Genomic DNA, 27,327 nt, shown 5'->3' with positions numbered 1-27,327 from the left:
ATAATTATTATTTATAAATGAATAAATTCTAAATGAGCAATCTTCATTGCTTTTGCTTTTGCTATACCCTACACTTTTTCAGTACTTTGGTTCCGGTTTTCCATACCAAAATATCTGATAAAACATTCCACTGTTCTCAAATATCTTCATTTTTATTTTTCTATACACAAAATAAGATAAATAAATAAACAAATTAAGAATAAAGACAATAAATCAATCAATCAGTAATAAATAAGTAAAATAATAATAAAACAGCAAATAAGAAAAACGTAAGAAACCACATACAGTTGGTAGAGAAATTATTTTTTTTCAGATTCAAATGTACAGTATTAACAGTTATTTATGTATATATATATGTCTTATGTATATTATAAAAATTTTATATTATTAAAACAATTATTAATTATATTTTCTCATATATATTGTTGTACACTGTATTAAGATAAATGATAATTATCAATTAATAAAAATCAATTAATAAATGATAAATAACAATGAATTATTATATCATATTCACAGTTAATAATATATTCATTATTTATTAATTTATTATAATTCCATAATTAGAAAAATTGTCTTATGAATAATGAAATACAGCAAACAATTCATTTACATTTAATATAGTGTGTTATCTCTATGACTATATTAACTTAGTGTCAATAAAATAATTATATTCATATTATAATATGTAATATTAATATATATATACATATATAATATTTTTATATTTGTATATACGTAATATATGTAATATTATTACATAGTCATATTATCATATAATTAAATAATAAATCAGTAATAATTAAGTAAAATAACAATAAAACAGCAAATAAGAAAAACATAAGAAACCATATACAGTTGTTAGAGAAATTATTTTTTTCAGGGTAACAGTATGGGCGGGGCAAAATCATGTTAATTGTCAATAAGCTGTCATTTCAACATTAAACTTTGGTATCAAGGTGGGAGCCGCAAATTAGCGTCTCGTGGCCCAAATGCGGCCCGCGGGCCGCAAGTTTGAGACCCCTGCTATAAAGGTTTTAACCATCGCTAGGGGCGCCGTGTCAAATTTCGCACACGGTGGCGACATTTGCATGAGAGAAAAAAAGGTAAATTCCCAAGCAAATAAGGTAAATCATAGCTAAAGAAAAGCGGGTATCGTCAGGCAGGGGCGCGCTATTGACTGAAGCTATTTCAAGCTAAGTGACGCTGTCACACTTTAATAACACGCCGTGTCGGCTTGTCCCATGTCTGCTTATTAGCAACACAAGCTAGCGGAGAGGAAAGGTTTGCGTCCGCAGAGAGTCGCTATCAAATGCTGGCGGTTGTACTCCTGCACCGCATGTACCGCTGCTCATGTGGGAAGTCACACGTACGTCCAAGATCCTGTCTAATGGCGGCCCGGGGTGTATCCTCGCCTTACGACTTAATGCCTTCAACATCGATTTCCCTCGCGTTCTTCACAAAAAAACGTTTTCGCACACATCCCGGACTATACAAAGTGCTCAAAGTGCAGCCAGTCGGCCGTGCAGTATCTGATATGCGGCGGGAAGTGCCTCCAGTCACGGCCGACTCGCTGAGAGAGGGGGGGCGTGTGTTGGGGGGGGGGGGGGGCGGAGGGGTAGCTTCTCCTGCAATTAGCGCAAAGAGCTTCTGCCACAAGAAAACTGTCAGCTGTTAGCGCTCACTATTTTGTTCCGGATCACCGAGTGGAATGCTGTGCCTGCAAGGGGTCTTTCTAGGAATTCTAATTCTCCGGCAGGTCCACAAAGACTTGGTGAAAATTGTCGGATTTGTTTGGCTTTAAAAATGATTTCATGCTACATCTCGTCCATGCAATTAACATAAACAAGTTAAAACAAAAGCGTTTTGGAGATTCTGGAAGATCTAGAAAGTTTCTATGCGAGTTATTGTGTGTAGCTTGCTCTATAGGAGTCCACAACTCCATACAAAATGAGCATAATAGGTCTGTAACCAAATTTATTTCTGTTATTTTGGAATACAATTTGATTGTGGGGCGGCACGGCGGTCGAGTGGTTAGCGCGCAGACCTCACAGCTAAGAGACCAGGGTTCAATTCCACCCTTGGGCATCTCTGCGTGGAGTTTTCTCCAGGTACTCCGGTTTCCTCCCACATTCTAAAAACATGCTAGGTTAATTAGCGACTCCAAATTGTCCATAGGTATGAATGTGAGTGTGAATGGTTGTTTGTCTATATGTGCCCTGTGATTGGCTGGCAACCAGTCCAGGGTGGACCCCGTTCAATCGTTGGCCACAGGGAGCAAAACTACCCTCCAATGTCTGAAAAAGAAGTCATGACTAGTGAAGGTATGCTCAATTTTGCTAGCTGCACGGTGGGTGAGTGGTTAGCGCACAGACCTCACAGCTAGGAGACCAGGGTTCAATTCTCTCTGTGTGGAGTTTGCATGTTCTCCCCGTGCATGCGTGGGTTTTCTCCGGGTACTCCGGTTTCCTCCCACATTCCAAAACCATGCTAGGTTAATTAGCCACTCCAAATTGTCCATAAGTGTGAGTGTGAATGGTTGTTTGTCTATATGTGCCCTGTGATTGGCTGGCCACCAGTCCAGGGTGTACCCCGCCTCTCGCCCGAAGACAGCTTGGATAGGCTCCAGCACCCCCCGCGACCCTCGTGAAGAAAAAGCGGTAAAAGATAAAAGTTGGCTGCACGGCGGTCGAGTGGTTAGCACACAGACCTCACAGCTAAGAAACCGGGGTTCAATTCCACTCTCGGACATCTCTGTGTGGAGTTCGCATATTCTCACCATGCATGCGTGGGTTTTCTTTGAGTGTATAAAAGACCGGGCAGGGAAAGGAAGGGTGCTTTTTTGCAGCTGCGCTGTAATAAGACCCGCTTACTTGTAGGTATACAGGGACTGCAGATAAGCCCCAGGAATAAACAATCTGGTTCTCATTTTATCATTCGGTTCTTTAAGATTCCCTCATTAGGAAAAAGCGGTAGAAAATGAATGAATGAATGATTGTGTGGTTCTTGGATGGCAATGCAGTCCAAAGAACGAGGAAGCAAGGCCTTCACAGGGCAGTAAAAGCATCCCAGCCTCGAATAGCAAAGTGTTTTTCCAGTCTATCAGTGCACATGAGTGGAAAAACCCCCGTCTGAGGCTGTTGCTTTCATTCAAAAGTGAGTGTCGGGAGACTAATGGCAGCTCATTCCCTTCAGTAGCGATGGAGCCGCATCAAAACAAAAGAGGCGCATCGAGACTCGCTCCTACTTTGCACCTCTCAGAACCGAAGTAACGACAGACACTTAGCATACATATATCAACGCCGGCTTATGTTTTATTGATGCGATGATTACCTGCAAGATTTCCTGCAGCCCATATTGTTTGTTGAATTATTTAGAGAGCCGCGGGGGCCCGCGGCGGATCAGCGCACTCAAGTGGGCCTCAAACTATTCGATAACGCCTCAACACTTCAAAGTGGAGCACCGGGCGGTCAAACGCCGCACGTGCGCACGTCCTCGGTTGTTGCTGCTCATGCCGTGAGAACGCCTCCATCGCGTTCCGTTGTGCATGAAAGCTAACCGAGGCGGAAACGTTGCACAGGAACGATACAGCACTTCAGTTAAATAATATCGTGTTTAAGAGCCACCGGTTTCACAAACTACAGGAGGGGTGGAGGGACTCTGCTGGACTCGCTGGTTATGTCACAGGCTTCTAAGTGCGGATTTGCACTGCAGACACTGCAAACACAGCAAGACAATGATTATTTGCTCATGCACCTTGCCTTTGTTGTTATGGCCGCTCATTGTTGAGAGCAGCAGAGCAAACAGCCAAGATTTCTATTGGCTTTGGTGGCGTCATTGGAGGCGAGCAGATTTAACTCTGGGTGAGGCCGATTCAAACCATTTGTTGTGGGAGTCACAACATTTTGTATCTCAAAGACACCAGACGTCTTTGAGGAACTACTTCATGACATGATAGTCTTAGATCCTTTGTAGGGGGGGTCATTGTAGCGGGTAGTACATTTAAACATTTACACTGCATGTATGTCATTGCTATTGGTATTGGTGGCGGTATCAGTATTGATAATGATATCGGTATCAGTATCGATATCGGTGTCTGTGTCAGTGTCAGAATCTGTATCAGTATCAGTGTCGGTATTACTATCGATAATGATATCGGTATCAGTATCGGTGTCTGTGTCACTGTCCGAATCTGTATCAGTATCGATGTCTGTAACCTTGAAATGAAAATGAATAATCTCAGGATAAATGATATCAGACATTGTGGTATTGCTAAAAAATGATAAATGAATTAATTTGGGATAAATAATATCAGGCGAGTGTGAGTGTGAATGGTTGTTTGTCTATATGTGCCCTGTGATTGGCTGGCCACCAGTCCAGGGTGTACCCCCCCTCTCGCCCGAAGACAGCTGGGATAGGCTCCAGCACCCCCCGCGACCCTCGTGAAGAAAAAGCGGTAAAAGATAAAAGTTGGCTGCACGGCGGTCAAGTGGTTAGCACACAGACCTCACAGCTAAGAAACCGGGGTTCAGTATCGATATCGGTGTCTGTGTCAGTGTCAGAATCTGTATCAGTATCAGTGTCGGTATCACTATCGATAATGATATCGGTATCAGTATCAGTGTCTGTGTCACTGTCCGAATCTGTATCAGTATCGATGTCTGTAACCTTGAAATGAAAATGAATAATCTCAGGATAAATGATATCAGACATTGTGGTATTGCTAAAAAATGATAAATGAATTAATTTGGGATGAATAATATCAGGCACTGTGGTGTTTTTTTTTAATGAAAATGAATTGTATCAGAATAAATGATATCAGTCACTGCGGTATTTAAAAAATAAAATAAAATAAAATATATATTGCACAATAAACATATTAATGATATCAGACACGGTGGTAGTCATTAACTAACAAGGCAATGAATGAATTCACTTATGATATCAGTCACGGCGGTAGTCGTTAAATAAGGAGGAAATGAATTAATTAATGAATGATATCAGACACCTCGGTAGTAATTAAATAAGGAGGAAATGAATGAATTCATGAATGATATCAGACACTGCGGCAGTCGTTAAATAAGGCGGAAATGAATGACTTCATGAATGATATCAGACACGGCGGTAGTCGTTAAATAAGGAGGAAATGAATGAATTAATGAATGATATCAGACACTGCGGCAGTCGTTAAATAAGGCGGAAATGAATGAATTCATGAATGATATCAGACACCTCGGTAGTCATTAAATAAGGAGGAAATGAATGAATTCATGAAAGATATCAGACACCGCGGTAGTCGTTAAATAAGGAGGAAATTAATGACTTCATGAATGATATCAGACACTGCGGCAGTCGTTAAATAAGGCGGAAATGAATGAATTCATGAATGATATCAGACACCTCCGTAGTCATTAAATAAGGAGGAAATGAATGACTTCATGAATGATATCAGACACGGCGGTAGTCGTTAAATAAGGAGGAAATGAATGAATTAATGAATGATATCAGACACTGCGGCAGTTGTTAAATAAGGCGGAAATGAATGAATTCATGAATGATATCAGACACCGCGGTAGTCATTAAATAAGGAGGAAATGAATTAATGAATGAATGATATCAGACACCGCGGTAGTCGTTAAATAAGGAGGAAATGAATGACTTCATGAATGATATCAGACACGGCGGCAGTCGTTAAATAAGGCGGAAATGAATGAATTCATGAATGATATCAGACACCGCGGTAGTCATTAAATAAGGAGGAAATGAATGAATTAATGAATGATATCAGACACCGCAGTAGTCCTTAAATAAGGATCAGTATCGATGTCGGTATCAGTGTCGGTATCAGTATTGATAATTTTATCGGTATCAGTATCGATATCGGTGCCTGTGTCACTGTCAGAATCTGTATCAGTGTCGGTATCAGTATTGATAATGGTATCGGTATCAGTATTGATATTGGTTTCTGTGTCAGTGTCAGAATCTGTATCAGTATCGATGTCAGTATCAGTATCGATAATGATATCGGTATCAGTATCGATATTGGTGTCTGTGGCAGTGTCAGAATCTGTATCAGTTCGATTTCGGTATCAGTATCGATATTAGTGTCTGTGTCCAGTGTCAGAATCTGTATCAGTATCAATGTCGGTATCGGTGTCTGTATCGATACCGATATCGGTATCAGTATCTATATCAGTATTGGTGTCGGTGTCTCATTCATGGATTATTGAGATTGGTATCGGCAGCATAAAACCATGACTGGAACATCCCTAAATAAGAATAATTTAAAAAAAAAGATTATTATTCTGATTAATTTTTTTCCCCACTGCTAATAATTAGGCGTTACTAAAATAAGATGAGAGAAGCGAGGGTCAGCAAGTGCGTTGACAAAGCTCGCCTTTAAGCAACGTGATCTCTTGACGAAATAATAATTAGGATCTGTTCAAGGTCAGGTCATCTGAATGGATGAGCCGGATAAATTATGCAAGAAGCTCCGTCCACCGAGGTGTTTGAAGCTTCTTTTTCCTCACGTTTTGACCGTGGTGTCTTGTTTCCGGAATACCGACAGCGTTAGTTTGCCCGAGAAGCTCCCATCCCCTTGTCTTGTTTGACACGTTTCAAAGTGCGGTGCAGCCAATGATAAACAGCAACACAAAATCAAAATGTTTGCAGTGAACGCATGAAAACCGAATGTGCCGTGGTTGAAAAGCCATCCCTGCCGCGGGTCCATAAATCCTGGCTTTAATTGAAATGTGCTTTATTAAGCTCCTCCATAAGCATTGATCCCTTGTGATGCACTCTTACGGTGGGAGTCTATTAATGAGCAGGAAGATTGAAGACACCATTGCTGCTCTCTAAACATGTGACAAGGAATAAAACAAAAGGTGTCAGTCTTGCCGTCCGCAAACAATTACTAATAACCCCCAGAGACCTGGTTTTGGGGGGGTCCTATAATGAGAAAAAGAAACATTAATAAAGCCTTTTAATTGACTTGTCTTCCCCAGCCTGGAAAAACACAGATAGCCGCCATTGATTACCTATAGCACACAATTAGTTCCCAATTTTAAAACGTAGATGAAAATCTTTCATTCCTGAGTGGAACATGTTTTTTTTTTTTTCTTCTTTTTCTCATTACTTCTCGCTCCTGCAGCTGCAAGTAAGAGATGAAAAGCACCAACAACACGGTACGTCAGACTTCACGTCAGCACAAAGAAATGTACAGCCTCCGGATGCAAAGTCAAATGCAACTTTGCTCTTTTTCCGTCCTAACATGAGACGCCTTCATTTCAGCCCGAATCATCGCACACTTCCAAGCTACCCTCCAATATCTAAAAAAGGAGTCATGGCTAGTGAAGGTATTTGCTCAATTTTGCGAGCTAAAGATAAAATCTGGCTGCACGGTGGTCAAGTGGTTAGCGCGCAGACCTCACGGCTAGGAGACCAGGGTTCAATTCCACCCTCGGCCATCTCTGTGTGGAGTTTGCATGTGGAGTTTGCATTTTACTCCTACGGTACTCCGGTTTCCTCCCACATTCCAAAAACATGCTAGGTTAATTAGCGACTCCAAATTGTCCATAGGTATGAATGTGAGTGTGAATGGTTGTTTGTCTATATGTGCCCTGTGATTGGCTGGCCACCAGTCCAGGGTGAACCCCGCCTCTCGACCGAAAAGAAAGAATGAATGAATGAAAAATAATAATAACAAAAAAAGGGCTGCACGGCGATACAGTGGTTAGCGCACAGACCTCACAGCTAGGAGACCAGGGTTCAATTCCACCCTCGGCCATCTCTGTGTGGAGTTTGCATGTGGAGTTTGCATTTTACTCCTACGGTACTCCGGTTTCCTCCCACATTCCAAAAACATGCTAGGTTAATTAGCGACTCCAAATTGTTCATAGTCCATAGGTATGAATGTGAGTGTGAATGGTTGTTTGTCTATATGTGCCCTGTGATTGGCTGGCCACCAGTCCAGGGTGAACCCCGCCTCTCGACCGAAAAGAAAGAAGGAATGAATGAAAAATAATAATAACAAAAAAAGGGCTGCACGGTGGTGCAAGTGGTTAGCGCACAGACCTCACAGCTAGGAGACCAGGGTTCAATTCCACCCTCGGCCATCTCTGTGTGGAGTTTGCATGTTCTCCCCGTGCATGCGTGGGTTTTCTCCGGGTACTCCAATTTCCTCCCACATTCCAAAAACATGCTAGGTTAATTAGCCACTCCAAATTGTCCATAGGTATGAATGTGAGTGTGAATGGTTGTTTGTCTATATGTGCCCTGTGATTGGCTGGCCACCAATCCAGGGTGTACCCCGCCTCTCGCCCCAAGACAGCTGACCCTCGTGAGGAAAAAGCGTTGGAAAATGAATGAATGAAGATAAAAGTTGGCTGCACGGTGGTCGAGTGGTTAGCGCGCAGACCTCACAGCTGGGAGACCAGGGTTCAATTCCCCCCTCGGCTATCTCTGTGTGGAGTTTGCATGTTCTCACCGTGCATGCGTGGGTTTTCTGAGTGTATAAAAGACCGGGCAGGGAAAGGAAGGGTGCTTTTTTGCAGCTGCGCTGTAATAAGACCCACTTACTTGTAGGCCTACAGGGACTGCAGATAAGCCCTGGACGTCTGTATTAGGTATTGTTGTCAGGAATAAACAATTGTTAACATTTTTAAGTCATTCAAACCCTTCCATGATATTTTTTTCATGGTCAAGGAATCTAAATTCATTCATTCATTCAGACTGTACCTTGGCAGCAAACGACGAGCTGGGTTTCTCCAAGAGGTCCCAAAGTTTCTTCCGCTTTTCCGAGCAGCACGTGGTGGTAAACTCCTCACCTTCCCTCTCCCTCATGTTCTCCGCCTCCCTCTTCAGCTCTTCGTTCATCTGCTCCTTCTTCTGGTGATACCTGGCCTGGCAGCAGGATTCCAGGTAGATTTCATCGATGCCCCAGAAGTCCAGCTCTTGGCTGAAGGACAGGGCGCACATCTCCTCCATCATGTGCAGCTTCCCCGTGCGGTAGAAGTTGAGGATGGACGTGAAGGCGCCGGGGTGTCTGTCGAAGAAGTACTCGTTGCTGTCCAAGCTGTAGTCATCGCAGATCTCCATGATGGAGTCGTGCGTGTTGCAGTCCCGGAGTTTGCCAAGTCTGGTACGGGGAAGTCGGTCCAGAGTCCTCCACAGGACTTCGTGGAGGAGACCCCCGACATTGAGTCTCACTCGGCGGGTGTGCTTGCTTCGGATGATCTCCATCGTGTCCGGCGGCAGCGTGACGGCCGACCTGGACGCCGCTTTGATCATCTTTCACTTGTGCAAAAGCCTGGATGGTGAGCTGCGGTGGGGATTAAGAAGACGTGGTCCTTTGGGGGACCTCATCGGGGTCTGGGCTCTTCTCCTTGGTCTACAAAAAGACAAATAGTCTTGGTTTCTTTGGGTTTCAACATGCTAACAACATGCTAATATTAAGGAACATCACCTACACTTCAATCAACACGACTGAAAACAATAAATTAATGATATCAGACATTGTGGTATTCCGAAAAAATCCCAAAAAATAGACCCAAGTCAGCTGGGGTAGGCTCTAGCATACCCCCGTCACCTTAGTGAGGATAAGCGGCATAGAAAACGGACGGATGGATGGATGGAAAATTTGTGATATCAGACACTATGGTATTCATTAAACAATAATAAAATAATGAATTCAGGATTTGTGATATCAGACACTGTGGTATCAGCATATAATGCCAAATGAATAAATGTAGGATTAATGATGTCAGGCATGGTGCTATTCATGAAATGATAAATAAATGCATTTTTAATATATAATCAGCAACTGTAGTATTCATGAAAATAAGGATGAATCAATAAATGATATCAGCCGCTGTGGTATTCTTTAAAAAACAAAAAAGAATTCGGTATAAATGATATCAGACACTGTGTTATTCCTGAAAGCAGAATAAAGGATAATAAATAAATGATATCACACACTGCGGTATTCATAAAAAATATACATGAATTAATAAGGGATAAATGATATCATGCACTATGGTATTTTTAAATGAAAATGAATGAGCTCAGGATAAATGATATCAGACACTGTGGTATTCCTAAAAACAATAAATGAATGAATTTGGGATAAATGATATCAGGCACTGTGGTATTTTTAAATGAAAATGAATTATATCAGGATAAATGATATCAGTGACTGTGGTATTAAGAAATGATTAGTGAATTCGGGGTTAAGGATATCAGGCACTGTGGAACCTTGAAATGAAAATGAATAATCTCAGGATAAATGATATCAGACACTGTGTTATCTCTAAAAAAAACAATAAATTAATGAATTTGGAATAAATGATATCAGGCACTGTGATATTTTTAAATGAAAATTAATTATATAAGGATAAATGATATCAGTCACTGTGGCTATTTTAAAAACGATTAATGAATTCAGGATAAAGGATATCAGGGACTGTGGAACTTTGAAATGAAAATGAATAATTTCAGGATAAATGATATCAGACATTGTGGTATTGCTAAAAAAATTATAAATGAATGAATTTGGGATAAATGATATCAGGCACTGTGGTATTTAAAAAAACGATTAATGAATTCAGGATAAAGGATATCAGGCACTGTGGAACCTTGAAATGAAAATGAATAATCTCAGGATAAATGTTATCAGACATTGTGGTATTGCTAAAAAATGATAAATGAATTAATTTGGGATGAATACTATCAGGCATTGTGGTATTTTTTAAATTAAAATGAATTATATCAGAATAAATGATATCAGGCACTGTGGTATTTTTAAAAACGATGAATGAATTCGGGATAAAGGATATCAGGCACTGTGGAACCTTCAAATGAAAATGAATAATATCAGACGCTGTGGTGATAAATGAATGAATTAATTTGGGATAAATAATATCAGACACTGTTTTTTTTTCTTAAAAATATATTGCAGAATAAACATATTAATGATATCAGACACGGCAGTCGTCATTAAATAAGGAGGAAATGAATGAATTCCCTTATGATATCAGACACTGCGGTAGTCATTACATAAGGAGGAAATGAATGACTTCACTTATGATATCAGACACTGCGGTAGTCATTAAATAAGGAGGAAATGAATGAATTCGTGAATGATATCAAACACCGCGGCAGTCGTTAAATAAGGAGGAAATGAGTGAATTCATGAATGATATCAGACACTGTGGTAGTCATTACATAAAGAGGAAATGAATCAATTGACTTATGATATCAGACACGACGGTAGTCGTTAAATAAGGAGGAAACGAATGAATTCATGAATGATATCAGACACTGCGGTAGTCATTAAATATGGAGGAAATGAGTGAATTCATGAATGATATCAGACACTGCGGTAGTCGTTGAATAAAGAGGAAATGAATGACTTCATGAATGATATCAGACACGGCGGTAGTCTTTAAATAAGGAGGAAATGAATGAATTCATGATTGATATCAGACACGGCGGTAGTCTTTAAATAAGGAGGAAATGAATGAATTCATGAATGATATCAGATACGGCGGTAGTCATTAAATAACAAGGAAATAAATTAATTCACTTATGATATCAGACACGGCGGTATAGTCGTTAAATAAGGAGGAAATGAATGAATTCATGATTGATATCAGATACGGCGGTAGTCATAACAAGGAAATGAATGAATTCATGAATGATATCAGACACCGCGGCAGTCGTTAAATAAGGAGGAAATGAATGAATTCATGAATGATATCAGACACAGCGGTAGTCATTAAATAAGGAGGACATGAATGAATTCATGAATGATATCAGACACTGTGGTAGTCTTTAAATAAGGAGGAAATGAATGAATTCATGAATGATATTAGACACGGCGGTAGTCTTTAAATAAGGAGGAAATGAATGAATTCATGAATGATATCAGATACGGCGGTAGTCATTAAATAACAAGGAAATAAATTAATTCACTTATGATATCAGACACGGCGGTATAGTCGTTAAATAAGGAGGAAATGAATGAATTCATGATTGATATCAGATACGGCGGTAGTCATAACAAGGAAATGAATGAATTCATGAATGATATCAGACACCGCGGCAGTCGTTAAATAAGGAGGAAATGAATGAATTCATGAATGATATCAGACACCGCGGCAGTCGTTAAATAAGGAGGAAATGAATGAATTCATGAATGATATCAGACACGACGGTAGTCGTTAAATAAGGAGGAAATGAATGACTTCATGAATGATGTCATTGCTATAGTTGTCGTTTAATGTCGACTTTATCCCATCCGACTATTCCGTTCCGTTTCCGGGTGGGGAGAAGGTCCGGTTGCGTGTCCTACAGCCACAATGTCAGGTGGTTTATCCACTCATCAGCGAACAGAATAGATATTTTAATCTGCTTTAAGACGCACATCCGATGTTCCTGCTGACAGGGGCGGAGGAGGCGGGGATAGACTTACCTGTACTCTGCGTTACCTGAGTGTTAACGCGTGTTTGTACGCACACCTGCTGTTAAATTCACCTTTTTGGACCCAATAAAGCACACTGATGCCATCATGTCCACCATAGTTTCCCATTTCCTCATTCTTCATTATTATTGTTTGTGTCATAATGTGAGCTGTCCAGTGCTGAAGTCGCTGTCCAATGCCAGTATTGCTGAAAGTGTCACTAAAACCCCACCAAGCATCATAGCAGGACTTTTCAATAATAACACGAATAAAGTTGAGCAAAGATTTGCAGATCATAAAATCTGATCATAATATAATAATAATAATAATAATATAAACATAATCCTAATTATAAAAAAAAACCTGACAAAAAAAAAAAACATAAATGTAAGAAAAGAGAAATATGTGTACATACGTGCCTCCTGTATGTCACGGAAGTGGGACATCTTCCTTCCTCCCACTGACACCCGCGTCAAAGGTGGCCAACCCGTCCGGTTCTCCCGCCCTGAGCTGAGGTTCTGATGAAGGCATCGTGGGCAGCGTGGAGACAGGATAGAAAGGTAATGCAATCTAACGCTCCTCTCCTCTTCTTTTTCCTACCAACACCAACACGTCACGTCCAGTGCGTACCCCCTCCTCCTCCTCCTCCTCCCTCCCACTCCCACTCTGCTGCGAATCAACAAGTAGACCCGTTCGGGGAAGACCCTGGGCTCCGTACCTTCCTCCTCAGGACCGCAGACTGTGCTCCATCCGGGCTGGGAGAGTAGACCGACTGAGTGGATGCCGCTGCTGCTGCTGCTGCTGCCCGGCTTTACTTCTCTGTTTTAACCCTCACTGTGCCAGCATGGATGCGCTGCGTGGCTTCCTGCGACACCCACGCCCACCAGATGGCGCTGTTTTGCTTTTAACAAGAGAAAAAAAAAAAACAACAAAAATTATCTAATTTGCTGGGATAATCGATTCACCTGACAGGTGTGACATGTCAAAAATCAGATTAGACAGCATGGCTATTTCACAGGTACTGCCGACGGGCTGGCCACAGTAAAAGGCCACTCCAAAATGAGCCAGATTTCCTGTTATGAATGAATGTGTCCTTGAATATTAAAATATTTACCATTTTTAAAAGAAACTGCAGAATCCGGAGGAGAAGGGGGTCAGTGGTTGAAGACTTGTTCATGCAATTTTCGGCAAACTTTGTGGGACAAATGCTTCCATGTCTTCCCATAAATGGAAAGCAAAAGTCCAAAATTTACTTTAATTTAATTTACTTTGTTTACATTGGATTTGTTTTGCTTCATAATTGTAAACAAATTTTGCAAAAAATGTATAACTATTTGGTGTTTTGTTTAGAATTTTTACAGGCAAAAATGAATTTAATTGTAAATAAATTAGCAAAATAAATCATAATTATTAGGTGATTTGTCTGGAATTTTCATGGGGAAAATATAATTTAATTGTAAATAAATTACAAAAATAAATCCTATCATTATTGGGTGTTTTGTCTAGAATTTTCATGGGGAAAAATTTATTTAATTGTAAATACATTAGCAAAATAAATCATAATTATTAGATGTTTTGTATGGAATTTTCATGGGGAAAAATTAATTTAATTGTAAATACATTAGAAAAATAAATCATAATTATTAGGTGTTTTGTCTGGAATTTTCATAGGGAAAAAATAATTTAATTGTAAATAAATTAGCAAAATAAATCATAATTATTAAGTGTTTTGTAAGGAATTTTCATGGGGAAAAATGGATTTAATTGTAAATAAATTAGCAAAATAAATCAAATCATTATTGGGTGTTTTGTCTGGAATTTTCATGGGGAAAAATTATTTTAATTGTAAATAATTTAGAAAAATAAATCATATCATTGGGTGTTTTGTCTAGAATTTTCATGGGGAAAAATTAATTTAATTGTAAATAATTTAGAAAAATAAATCATATCATTATTGGGTGTTTTGTCTAGAATTTTCATGGGGAAAAATTAATTTAATTGTAAATAAATTAGAAAAATAAATCATATCTTTATTGGGTGTTTTGTCTAGAATTTTCATGAGGAAAATTATTTTAATTGTAAAAAAATGCTAAAAAAAACACATCCATATTGGGTGTTGTAATTTTTTATTTGACATAAATTAGCAAAAATGACAAACCACCACAAAAAAAGATGATTTATGAATAAATATATTTTGTAAAAACTGCGACAAAGTGAAGCTGCGAAATCCAAAGTGCGACGTGACGGACGACTGCACACCAATAAAACAATAAAAGACGTGATGTTATGAGTTATGAGTTACTGTTTTATTTTTAAATAAGGAATAAAAAAAGTAAAAAGGCTTTTATACAACAATGTCGAAATAAATAAGACCTTCTGTGAAAGAGCTTAGTGCGCGGTCCCGCCTTTAAAGCGCACCAATAAGTCCCCTTGTGGTTGGAGCATCCCGAATCCGTAACGACTGGCGTTTATCTCCGGCATCGGAGCGTTTAGGTCACATAATTCCAAATCCATATTCAACAGCAAGTAAACAAACCTGAAGGGCGATAAGGAGAGAGACGATGAGGATGCACAGATTTCAGATAAAGCTGCGCTAATTCCGGGGCACTCACTGTCTGATGGTATTGATGGCAAAGTGCTTTCCCACGCAGCCGTTGGTCCCCGCCCCCCATGGCATGGTGTAATATGTCAGCCGTCGCCCGCCCTTATAAAAATCCCTTTTGGAGGACCCGTCTTCATTCAGGAAGCGGTCAAACTGGAACTTCTGCAAACATGTCGGATTTATTCATCGGCGCCTGCCTTTTGTCCTTGAGTACGTCCGTTTTAAAGTTTTAAAGCGACCTTGCCGTGTCCTTCACACGCTAATTAGCGGTGCTAATGTTCCAAAGCTAATCCCTCAGCGACGTTCTGTTCACCTCTTATTGGGGAATAGCAGGCGAAGATTTGTGTGGGCGCCCATTCGTCCTCCCCCCCATTTGAGGGGTCCATTTACAATAATAATATTATATATAATAATATATTATATATATATATTATATATAGTTATATATAATAATATTTATTTATTTTAATATTTATTTAATAATAATTATATATAATAATATTATTAGAATATAATACATTATTATTATTATAATAATATTACATATAATAATATTATTATAAATAAATGTATATATTCCAATCATCCAATTCCAATTATTAAATAATATGTTATCAGGTGTTGTGTACAAAATTTTCCAGACAAAAATGAAAAACTGTAAGTTCCCTGTCTACCTGTCATTTTGCTGTTTTTAATAAATTAGGGGGAAAATACATTTTGTCAAATCATATTGTCATTGAAGAAAATGTGTAAAATGTGAAAGTGCCTTGTGTACATTGGATTTGTTTTGCTTCATAATTGTAAAAAAATTTTGCAAAAAATGTATAACTATTTGGTGTTTTGTTTAGAATTTTTACAGGCAAAAATGAATTTAATTGTAAATAAATTAGAAAAATAAATCATAATTATTAGGTGTTTTGTATGGAATTTTCATGGGGACAAATTAATTTAATTGTAAATAAATTAGAAAAATAAATCATAATTATTAGGTGTTTTGTCTGGAATTTTCATGGGGAAAAATGAATTTAATTGTAAATAAATTAGCAAAATAAATCATAATTATGAGGTGTTTTGTCTGGAATTTTCATGGGGAAAAATTAATTTAATTGTAAATAAATTAGCAAAATACATCATAATTATGAGGTGTTTTGTCTAGAATTTTCATGGGGAAAAATGAATTTAATTGTAAATAAATTAGCAAAATAAATCATAATTATTAGGTGTTTTGTCTGGAATTTTCATGGGGAAAAATTAATTTAATTGTAAATAAATTAGCAAAATAAATCATAATTATTAGGTGTTTTGTCTAGAATTTTCATGGGGAAAATTTAATTTAATTGTAAATAAATTAGCAAAATAAATCATAATTATTAGGTGTTTTGTCTGGAATTTTCATGGGGAAAAAAAAAACGGGCACAGGAGGACAAACCTGCGGCTCTGGGTGAACGTCGGGGTCCATTTGAGGGCTGGTGAACGGGAACAAGCACACCCGGTCTCCTTTCCGTAGTTGGTACTCTTGACCGTTGGCCATTTTAACCGTCTTCGCCTGCAATACCTCCCTGGTGATGAAGGGGGCGGCGGTGAGTCTCAGTGTCTCCTCCAAGGCGCTGTCTGAAATAAAGAACCAAACATCTCCGTAAGAGCCCTGAGAAGAAGCTAACACGACTACGCTCGCCATCCTCAATAGCCGCCATCTTGGCCACTTGACTACCAAAACGAGCAACACAAAAACGTAAAAACGGTCATACAGAATTATGCTCTTTAAAAGTATATTTTAGAAGCTTTTGGGAAAAATGTAAGTAACCAGACCGTGAATGTTGTTACATAAAGTGTGGAAAAATCATAGTACGTTTTTCATTTTTAATAAATTATTAATGGCGGCACGGCGGTCAAGTGGTTAGCGCGCAGACCTCACAGCTAGGACACCCAGAGTTCAATTCCATTCTCGGCTATCTCTGTGTGGAGTTCGCATGTTCTCCCCGTGCATGCGTGGGTTTTCTTCGGGTACTCCGGTTTTCTCCCATATTCCAAAAAAAAAACATGCTAGGTTAATTAGCCACTCCAAATTGTCCATAGGTATGAATGTGAGTGTGAATGGTTGTTTGTCTATATGTGCCCTGTGATTGGCTGGCCACCAGTCCAGCGTGTACCCGGCCTCTCGCTTCAAGACAGCTGGGATAGGCTCCAGCACCCCCACAACAGTATCACTCGGATACTGTGAACATCCAGCAGCAACACAACATTTTGGCATGACTACTATTTTGATGAAAAATATACTGAATCAGGGCTGCACAGTGGACGGGTGGTTAGCACACAGGCTTCACAGCTAGGAGACCCGAGTTCAATTCCACCTCGGAAAAACATGCTAGGTTAATTAGCCACTCCAAATTGTCCATAGGTATGAATGTGAGTGTGAATGGTTGTTTGTCTATATGTGCCAAACGAGGATGTTCACCCACCAAAGACAGGAGTGTTCCCGGGAGAGTTGAGGCAGGAAGCTCCTGATGCTTCCATGCATGCGATCTTCTTGAACTCCCTCCTCACTGCAGTCATCGCCTCGGGATTGGTCAACAAGAATCCCAAAAGCCAAAAAGCGGCAGGGCCGACGTTCCCCTGAGAGCAAACCACAGAGAACAGTTGACCGTGGCAACCGTGTGTTGCGTGGCGACAGCGCAGGTGATTGTTTGGCAAACGCAAACAGGAGCACTGTGTGACGTTCAAGGTGCTCGGACAACAAAAGGACAAAAAAAAAAGACATTCTGATAAAAGCGTCTGCATGTTTCTCCGGCGTGTGACTCAGCGATTCAAAAGTTTGGAAATAAACAAAGTCGGCGAGTGCAGAACAAAACGATGAGTAAGAAAGCCTGCAGCGTGAATTAACACGTCGCATGCCGAGAAGGCCTCCAGCAGGGCCGTAGGCAAGATGGAGTGAGTCACATGACCAGGACTTCAATTCAAACACACACGGTAATTATTCATAATTAAGGCGTGATAATAATAATGTACTTCAATTGTACTTCAACCTCTGCGTCAAAGCAGCAAGTCAACAGCGGCCTCGTGTGTCAACATTAAGTATCGCATTTTTGATTATCACCCCCCCCCCCCCCGTCCCAACCCGCCACTCACCTGTGTGGCCCACAGTTGCATCAGTACGGCCCGCCTCTGCGTCTCCTCGTCCGCTCCGTCCTGCTGCAGAAGTCGCCTGTAACCGTGAAGCCACCGCTTGGAGTCCGAGTCCGAGTCCGCCGTCTGACCCACCCGTCCCAGAAGTTCCCACAGCCTGTGACGAACACCCTGGGCTGCCCTCCTCTCCTCTGTTCAAGTGCAAGTCAGCCAATGAGTCACGGCAATATTTCAATATTTTTAGTGGGAAAAAAAAAAGTTCTCCTCTCATTTAGTGTGGAAGTGGTATATATTTGGAGTCTTTGTCCTTCATCTCCAGTCCGTTTGAGGAACTTTCTTAAGTTTAGAATAAGTAAATTGAAGGACCCAACGAGTGGTGGCCATATTTGATGTCCCATAGCTTGCGTAATGCGATGTAAACAATGAATAATAGGAGTGCAAAGGTGACTATGGGGTGTCATTTTGTGTCTTTCATGTGCTCTAATAATAGTAAAGCCTGACGAAAATATTCAGTTTATTGAATACTTATAACGGTCGGGTCTGGAACCAATTAATAATAATGAACAAGGGACCACTGCAATAATGGTTGAGTGGTTAGCGCACAGACCTCACAGCTAGGAGACCAGGGTGCGATTCCACCATATCTGTGTGGAGTTTGCATGTTCTCCCCGTGCATGCGTGGGTTTCCTCCCACATTCCAAAAACATGCTAGGTTAATTAGCCACTCCAAATTGTCCATAGGTATGAATGTGAGTGTGAATGGTTGTTTGTCTATATGTGCCCTGGGATTGGCTGGCCACCAGTCCTGATTCCCTAATGTATAAATAAATCCTTGGTGGGTTGTTTATTATTGTTATTGTTATGTGTTGAATATTTTCTATATATTCTGTGTACATTGCACCAGTGTACCTAATGTAGTGGCCAGCGACTACATGAGGTAGGGAATGTCACGATGGCAACACAAAACAAATATTGCAGCAAAGCGCAAGCAAGCATTGCGTAACCTCCCTTCCATGACTCACACGCACAAAGTGGGCCGGCTGACGCCTCCAATTAGGCGCCTCGTTAACCCTTAGATGCATAAGTGGGTCAAAAATGACCCGGTCAGGTTGTTTTCTTGAAATATCTTTGTAATTAAATTTTTTTTAATCGTTTCATATTCCAGGTATTCCTCAAAAATCATATTTTTGATGTCATGTCATTCACATTTTTAACTTATCTTTTATAAATTTTAAGAAATTGTAGTTTTTGTGTTACTACCCCAACCTTCCATAAGTGGGTCAAAAATGACCCGGTCAGGTTGTTTTCTTGAAATATCTTTGTAATGAAATTTTTTAATAATTTAATATTCCAGGTATTCCTGAAAAAACATGTTTTTGATATCATATCATTCACATTTTTAACTTATCTTTTATACATTTTAAGAAATTTTTGGTTTTGTGTTACTACGCCAACCTTCCATAAGTGGGTCAAAAATGACCCGGTCAGGTTGTTTTCTTGAAATATCTTCATAATGAAAAATTTGCATCATTTCATATTCCAGGTATTCCTCAAAAAACATGTTTTTGATATCATGCCATTCACATTTTTAACTTATCTTTTATACATTTTAAGAATTTTTTGTTTTTGTGTTACTACCCCAACCTTCCATAAGTGGGTCAAAAATGACCCGGTCAGGTTGTTTTCTTGAAATATCTTTGTAATTAATTTTTTTTTTCATGTAATATTCCAGGTATTCCTCAAAAAACATGTTTTTGATATCATGCCATTCACATTTTTAACTTATCTTTTATACATTTTAAGAAATTGTAGTTTTTGTGTTACTACCCCAACCTTCCATAAGTGGGTCAAAAATGACCCGGTCAGGTTGTTTTCTTGAAATATCTTCGTAATTAAATTTTTTTTTCATGTAATATTCCAGGTATTCCTGAAAAAAACATGTTTTTGATATCATGCCGTTCACATTTTTAACTTATCTTTTATACATTTTAAGAAATTTTTGGTTTGTGTTACTACCCCAACCTTCCATAAGTGGGTCAAAAATGACCCGGTCAGGTTGTTTTCTTGAAATATCTTCGTAATGAAATTTTTTTATCATTTCATATTCCAGGTATTCCTCAAAAATCATATTTTTGATATCATGCCGTTCACATTTTTAACTTATCTTTTATACATTTTAAGAAATTGTAGTTTTTGTGTTACTACCCCAACCTTCCATAAGTGGGTCAAAAATGACCCGGTCAGGTTGTTTTCTTGAAATATCTTTGTAATGAAAAAAAATTATCATTTCATATTCCAGGTATTTCTCAAAAAACATGTTTTAAATATCATGCCGTTCACATTTTTTACTTATCTTTTATACATTTAAAAAATGAAAAATGAAGATGTTTCCAACATGCAATCATTCTTGTGTGGTCCTAAATATAATACTAAATATCATAATTGTTATAAAAAGGCATTGATTCCAGTATGGGTGATTTTTGAGCCACTTATGGAAGAGCGTAGGGTCCAGTCACTCGTGCATCAAAGGGTTAATTGGCGCTGCGTTTTTTTTTTTGAGTGGTTACCTGGCTTCAAGGTGCCTTTGGCCAGCTTGGTGAGGAGACGGTCAAACTTGCGGTACTCCTCGTAAACGCAGGAAGGGTCGGCACAGTTGTTATTCTGCTCTCCTCCAAAGAGCGTCAGGTAACCCGCCCTACACACACACACACACACACACACACACACACACACAGTGGGAACATGCAGGAATCTTAGGATCGGAATTCTTTCCACTGGCCCGCACAATGGGGGCGTCCTGGTGTTGCACACCTGAACATGTTCCAGGTCGTGTTTGCTTACTTGGGATGTTTGGAACATGAAACAGGCGGGCAAAAAAGGACATGTTGCAGGGTCAACCTCAGTTTATCTTACGTTGTTTACAAACGTAGCAAAACAAGGCTAGCTGGTATGTAAGCCGTGAACCCGTGGGAGGGACGTGAAACTCACTTGAAGAGAACGCCATACGAGAAGTCAAACAGTCTGGTCTGAGTCCAGTATTTCTGGTTGGGAGGGATCTCGGCTTTCAGGAGGGCCTCCAGGTGCCTCGCCATGGTGCCGTTTAGGGCGGCCAAATTGGTTCCCAGGAAGTGCCTGCAGAGGTTTAGAGGGGGCGAAGATTGATTGGTGTTGTGAAAAAATGTGGAATGAGTCACTCTTACGATAATGGAGCTGCACCTGTTGACTTTGCCCTACCTTTATTTTACCCCAGATGACACGGCACGCGTTTATAGCGGGGGGGCCCCAGAGTCTTCCATCCGGGGGCCGTATACAGTATTTGCAGTGTTCTTTTTTTTTTTTGCATGTTTGTCACACTATTGTCACACTCAATAACACTGTAAAATTAACCAATAATAACAACCCACTTCAAGCTAAAACTCAACTCTTAACCCCCCCATGTCACTTCCTGTCCGCAAGACACATGCAAATGAGTCTTATTTATGTTTTAGATGTCTTATTTTCACTTATTATGTCTATTATAATAGGTAAAGGGATGCTATAGGTGACAATAGGGGTGTTATTTTGTGTCTAGAGCAGGGGTGGGCAAACTACGGCCCGGGGGCCACATCTGGCCCGCCAAGTGTTTGAATACGGCCCGCCCAATCTTTCCAAAGTATTTCATTTAAAGTCAACATACAACCTGGCATCATGGCCTGAGCCAACCTTTTGATGGTTTTATCAATTTCCTTTTTTGACATGGTCTGTTGTTTACAAAGTGCTCCTGAAAAAAGGGACACAAGCACATAATAATAATAATAATAATAATAATAATAATAATTATTATTATTATTATTATTATTATTATTATTATTATTATTATTATTATTATTATTATTATTATTATTGTTATCTAATAATAATAATAATAATTATTATTATTATTATTAGATTATTATGGTAATTATTAGAACTATTATGATTATTATAATTATTATATTAATGCTAATTATTATATTAATTATATATTATAATTTTATTGTTATATTGCATATTTTATATAATAATAATAATATAATAATTAAATAATAACATGGTCTGTTGTTTACAAAGTGCTCCTGAAAAACGGGACACAAGCACATAATAATAATAATAATAATTATTATTATTATTATTAGATTATTATTATTAGATTATTATAATTATTATTAGAACTATTATGATTATTATAATTATTATATTAATGCAAATTATTATATTAATTATATATAATATTATTGTTATATTTGCATATTTTATATAATAATAATATAATAATTATTATTTTAATTTTATTGTAATTATTATAATATTTTATTATTTTTAAAATATTTAAATATAAATATAAAATAATAAATAATAATAGCAGATTGCATGACAATTTTACAGATACAATAATACCAGGTGGACTGTTACGTGTAAAATATATAGTCTGCCCCCCCCCCGTAAATTTTGTCATATCAATGCAAGTCAAAAAGTTTGCCCACCCCTGGTCTAGAAGGAAATAAGGAATCGATTACTCTGCTTGTGATATAAATAACGGATGACTGTACATTTACATGTTGTTTGAAGCCTCTTGTCTTATAAGCAGAGATGATTTTTTAAAAAAATATATATTTTTTCAGAGATAGATGATATCTCTTCCAAAATGGCACCAATACATTTTTATATCTTCTTTATTTAGTATGGGTAATCTCACATCATTGGAGTGTTTTCTTTTAAATGATCTACTTTTAATGTTATTAGATCTTTCGGTGTGATGTCATAATTCCCTTATTTCGGCACGATAGTGATGATGCAAGCTCAATTCTTATGTTACGTCATAATTATTTCTCATGACACATCTTTCCGTCGTCGTCATATCTAATTCTTTGTACTGTTTTGAAGTCTGAGGCGGGCCTGGCCCTGGAGACTTCAGTGAAGGTGCAGCCGCATTTTCCAAATTTTAATTTTTAATTTTTAGTGAGAAAAATTAGGCAAGAAAAAACATACAAAAATCAAGCATGAGAACTTAGCCTCATTAAAATAAAACAGTGAAAGTGTTAAGAGGAAATGAACACGACGCCAACGTACCGTTTCATCAGCGCTTTGGCCCGAGCGGGCTGATGACGACACGGGAGACGCAGCTTGAAGATTCTCTCCATGAGCACCTCGGCGTAGCGCTCAAAGTCCAGCGAGTCGCTGTCGTTGATCACATGGTCGTACGAGTGAGGATCCAGCAACACGGTCACATAGCAACCGGCAACACGGACCTGGGCGGACATATTTGCATATTTACGCCTTCTGTGCTCTGCGATTGGCTGGCGACCACTCCAGGGTGTGCCCCGCCTCTCGTATATAGTCACTGGGATAGGCTCCAGCATACCCCCGCACCCTAAAGAGGATAATCTACATGTCTCAGCCAAGCCCTCAACTGGTTAAATTAACTCATTCAATCATAGCCATTTTTCAGTTATATTGATTATTCAATATTAATATTATTTCAATATTAGTCATTTGTTTTAGTTCATTTTAACTAATTCAACAATATTAGTTAATTTTTTTACTCTTTTATTTAAGTTTTTGTGTAGCTATTATTTACACTTTTGTTTCAGTCATTTTAGTTTATTTTTTATTTTTTTTACTTTTATTGAAGTCATTTTTTTTTTTATTATCAGCGGCCATTTTACACCATTTTTGACCGATCTTTCAAGACACACAAAATATTTTGTTCTATACGGCTATTTGAATATGGAACCTACAAAAAGAAAGATTAGACTCTGGTCTTTCATCAGAAAAAAAAAAAAGTTTGTTTCTACCTTTTTCTCCTTATAATTAATTCTAATTATCAGTAGAATACAGGTAAGTTTCAGGTAAATATCAGTTTCAAACTTTTTGTGAAAAGATACATTTCAAGTTTCATTTTGACATATTTGTTTTGCTTTTGTAACAGCTAAAATAATAACACAAAAAGCATAAAAATAAAATTCATTCATTCATTTTTTACCGCAGGATTACCTGCATTAGGTACACATGTACAATCCAATATAATGATTTCTATACAATATTTATTTTACAAGAGCTGTGTTTTAAAAAATAATAATTTATGTCTAGTTTATCATTATATATTGATTTTTATTTGTTGTTTATTGTAATTTTATTTTTTGTTTTTTCTTTATTTTTTTAATATAATTTCTTGTTTGTTTTTTTATAATACATCTTAATTTTCTAGTTGAATTGGACACTTTATCTGTGCACACCAATGTAATAATTTCCATACAATGTATGGAATTTATTTTAAACATTTTTTTACTTTATTAATATATTTTTCTCATATTGAAAATGATTAATTCATTCATTTTCTACCGCTTTTTCTCACGAAGGTCGCAGGGGTGCTGGAGCCTATCCCAGCTGTCTTTGGGTGAGAGAGGCGGGGTACTGGTGGCCATGCAGCCAATCACAGGGCACATATAGACAAACAACCATTCACACTCACATTCGGAATGGAATGTTTTTGGAATGTGGGAGGAAACCGGAGTACCCGGAAAAAACCCACGCATGCATGGGTAGAACATGCATGGCCGAGGGTGGAATTGAACCCTTGTCTCCTGCACGCTAACCACTCGACCGCCGTGCCGCACATCAAAATAACATATTTATCAATATAATATGAACTATTTACACATTTTACACTAGGAAGTGAACTTCTGCACGCTACACTCCTCCATGCTGTCTCACTTCCTCCTACTCGTCATGTGTGATTTTACCATCACATGATCTCTTCATTTTGTTGTAACGGTTATATTCCTCCACATTTCCTTAATAGTGTACCCTTAAATGCACCTTTTAGTGTGTAATTATGTGTTGTGGTATTTCATTGACTCTGTTAAGAGTGTATTGTGACTTAACAACAATGAGGAAATGTGAGTGGAAACATGACACCAGTGTATTTTCTTCAGTTATTGCTTTATGTTTATTGTCTTCTGCCCACCACACCTTCCTAGTGACTACATTTGCTAAATCAGGGCGTCAAGTGAAATGTAAGACTTTATGTAAGACCACAATGAAGACAATTCACATGAATGCTGGTAAAGAAGTACAAATGGCAGCACAGGGACTTTACTTCCGTTTTGGGTGCTTTAGATTACAGCGTCCTCAAAAATCCAAACATTTACAAAACAGTGAATTTATGTGTTATATTATGTGTTAGTACATGTTTAAGACATTACAAATTCAAATTATTGGATGTTAAGACATTTCAGTACCCTCCACATGTATTTATTTACTCACCAAGCTTCATGAGCACGTAAATGTGTGTGCTTATTTCACTACATTTCAATACAGAAAATACAGATTATGGTCATTTTTAACATTTACTAAACCTAATATTTTATATTCTGTCCCTCTCTGTTAGAATAAATACCATAAAAATAATAGTATTTATTTTAAAATAAATAATTTATAATAAATAATAAATTTACTTGTTAAAATAAATACCATAAAAACAATAGTATTTATTAAAAAATAATTTATAATAAATAATAAATGTATTTGTTACAATAAATACCATACAAATAATAGTATTTATTTAAAAATAAATAATAAATACCAAAAAAACAATAGTATTTATCAAAAAATAAATAATTTATAATAAATAATAAATGTATTTGTTAAAATAAATACCATACAAATAATAGTATTTATTTTAAAATAAATAATAAATTTATTTGTTAAAATAAATACCAAAAAAACAATAGTATTTATTAAAAAAATAAATAATTTATAAAAAATAATAAATGTATTTGTTAAAATAAATACCATACAAATAATAGTATTTATTTTAAAATAAATAATTTATAATAAATAAATAATACATGTATTTGTTAAAATAAATACCATAAAAACAATAGTATTTATTTAAAAATAAATAATTTATAATATATACATTTATTTGTTAAAATAAAACAATAGTATTTATTTAAAAATAAATAATTTGTAATAAATAATACATTTATTTGTTAAAATAAATACCATAAAAAAATAGTATTCATTTAAAAATAAATAATTTATAATAAATAATTTATTTGTTAAAATAAAACAATAGTATTTATTTTAAAATAAATAATTTGTAATAAATAATACATTTATTTGTTAAAATAAATACCATAAAAACAATAGTATTTATTTAAAAATAAATAATTTATAATAAATAAATAATAAATGTATTTGTTAAAATAAATACCATAAAAACAATAGCATTTATTTAAAAATAAATAATTTATAATAAATAAATAATAAATTTATTTGTTAAAATAAATACCATAAAAACAATAGTATTTATTTAAAAATCATTTATAATAAATCTATTTGTTAAAATAAATACCATAAAAACAATATTATTTATTTAAAAATAATTTATAATGAATAAATAAATTTATTTGTTAAAATAAATATCATAAAAATAATATTATTATTTTATTTACTGTACTATATAAGCACAAATTCTGTATAAAAATACTCATAGAAACTCATTTCTAACCTTAATGTATGTATTCTGCAGGTTAAAAATGACTTTTTGTGCCTTTGATGCCCCCTGGTATGAGGGTGAAGTACTCACAGTGAAGATGTCGCCGTGCTTTAGCTTCATTCGGCTCAAGAACTTGGCTGCATCCTTCCCAAACTCCAGGGCATGCCCCAGCCACGGGATAGCGCCTTTATCTAACGGTGGTTCACCCTGGGACCTGAAGGGGAATCGGATCACGAAGCTAACACATCGTACTTTACAAACAGGTACACCGAAAAAGCCATTATTTTTGATTCATGAAAAAAAGAATATCAAAATAATATGAACTAACCTGGACCTGTGTGTGAGAAGAAAGTAGAGAAGTACAACATGAGCCAGCAGGAGAAATGTCCAGATCATCTCGTGTGTTCAACTCCTCAGCCTCGAGCGTGTGTTTGTGTTTGTGGCGCCGTGACTTCTTTAAAGACATTTCCGCTCACGTAGTGACGTCACAACACGCCCACGTGCAGGTGTCAATCAAGGAGAACTAGTTAGTCACACGAGACACAACACTGGATAGCATCAACAAGCTAATCATATTTACTTAAAAAAAACATACCTAGAGATAGTAGATATCTTTTCCAATAT

The 27,327-nt window shown here is 37.3% G+C and overlaps 2 protein-coding genes across 3 annotated transcripts in view; both read right to left on the bottom strand.

Annotated features, from left to right (window-relative positions):
• LOC131105854 (potassium voltage-gated channel subfamily B member 1-like) overlaps positions 1-13,337 on the bottom strand; it is a 52,981-nt gene extending 39,644 nt beyond the window's left edge. Inside the window, exons 1-3 of one of the 2 annotated variants that reach the window (XM_078798397.1) lie at positions 13,176-13,337; positions 12,873-13,053; positions 8,737-9,388 (exon numbers count right to left, since the gene is read on the bottom strand). In XM_078798397.1, the coding sequence (XP_078654523.1) occupies positions 8,737-9,288 (552 nt within the window). In that variant the 5' untranslated portion in view covers positions 9,289-9,388; positions 12,873-13,053; positions 13,176-13,337. Of the gene's footprint in view, positions 1-8,736; positions 9,389-12,872; positions 13,058-13,175 lie in introns of those variants that run through there. The other variant, XM_058054272.2, reaches the window with a different exon arrangement.
• Positions 13,338-14,666: 1,329 nt separating this feature from the next.
• LOC131106286 (prostacyclin synthase-like) lies at positions 14,667-27,174 on the bottom strand. Its single transcript, XM_058055202.2, has 10 exons — positions 27,032-27,174; positions 26,794-26,917; positions 23,271-23,449; positions 21,171-21,314; positions 20,750-20,877; positions 18,186-18,373; positions 17,519-17,672; positions 16,489-16,670; positions 15,070-15,221; positions 14,667-14,993 (listed from the first exon to the last, which is right to left on the bottom strand). Exons 1-10 carry the CDS (start codon positions 27,097-27,099, stop codon positions 14,846-14,848), a joined length of 1,467 nt encoding a protein of 488 aa, XP_057911185.2. The 5' UTR covers positions 27,100-27,174; the 3' UTR covers positions 14,667-14,845.
• Positions 27,175-27,327: the final 153 nt, after the last annotated feature.

The sequence above is a fragment of the Doryrhamphus excisus genome, linkage group LG18, assembly GCF_037039965.1.
Source record: "Doryrhamphus excisus strain RoL-2023G ecotype Guam linkage group LG18, RoL_Dexc_Guam_v1.1, whole genome shotgun sequence".
Lineage (NCBI taxonomy): Eukaryota > Metazoa > Chordata > Actinopteri > Syngnathiformes > Syngnathidae > Doryrhamphus > Doryrhamphus excisus.
Note: the sequence above shows the minus strand (reverse complement) of the source record. Positions and strands in the feature narration are given on the sequence as shown.

Coding starts and splice junctions, on each gene's coding strand:
- LOC131106286 (XM_058055202.2), bottom strand. CDS start 27,099: ATGATCTGGACATTTCTCCTGCTGGCTCATGTTGTACTTCTCTACTTT. Junction 23,450..26,793: donor AGCACGGCGACATCTTCACT/GTGAGTACTTCA, acceptor ATGTCCGCCCAG/GTCCGTGTTGCCGGTTGCTA. Junction 17,673..18,185: donor TGCAACTGTGGGCCACACAG/GTGAGTGGCGGG, acceptor GTTTGCTCTCAG/GGGAACGTCGGCCCTGCCGC.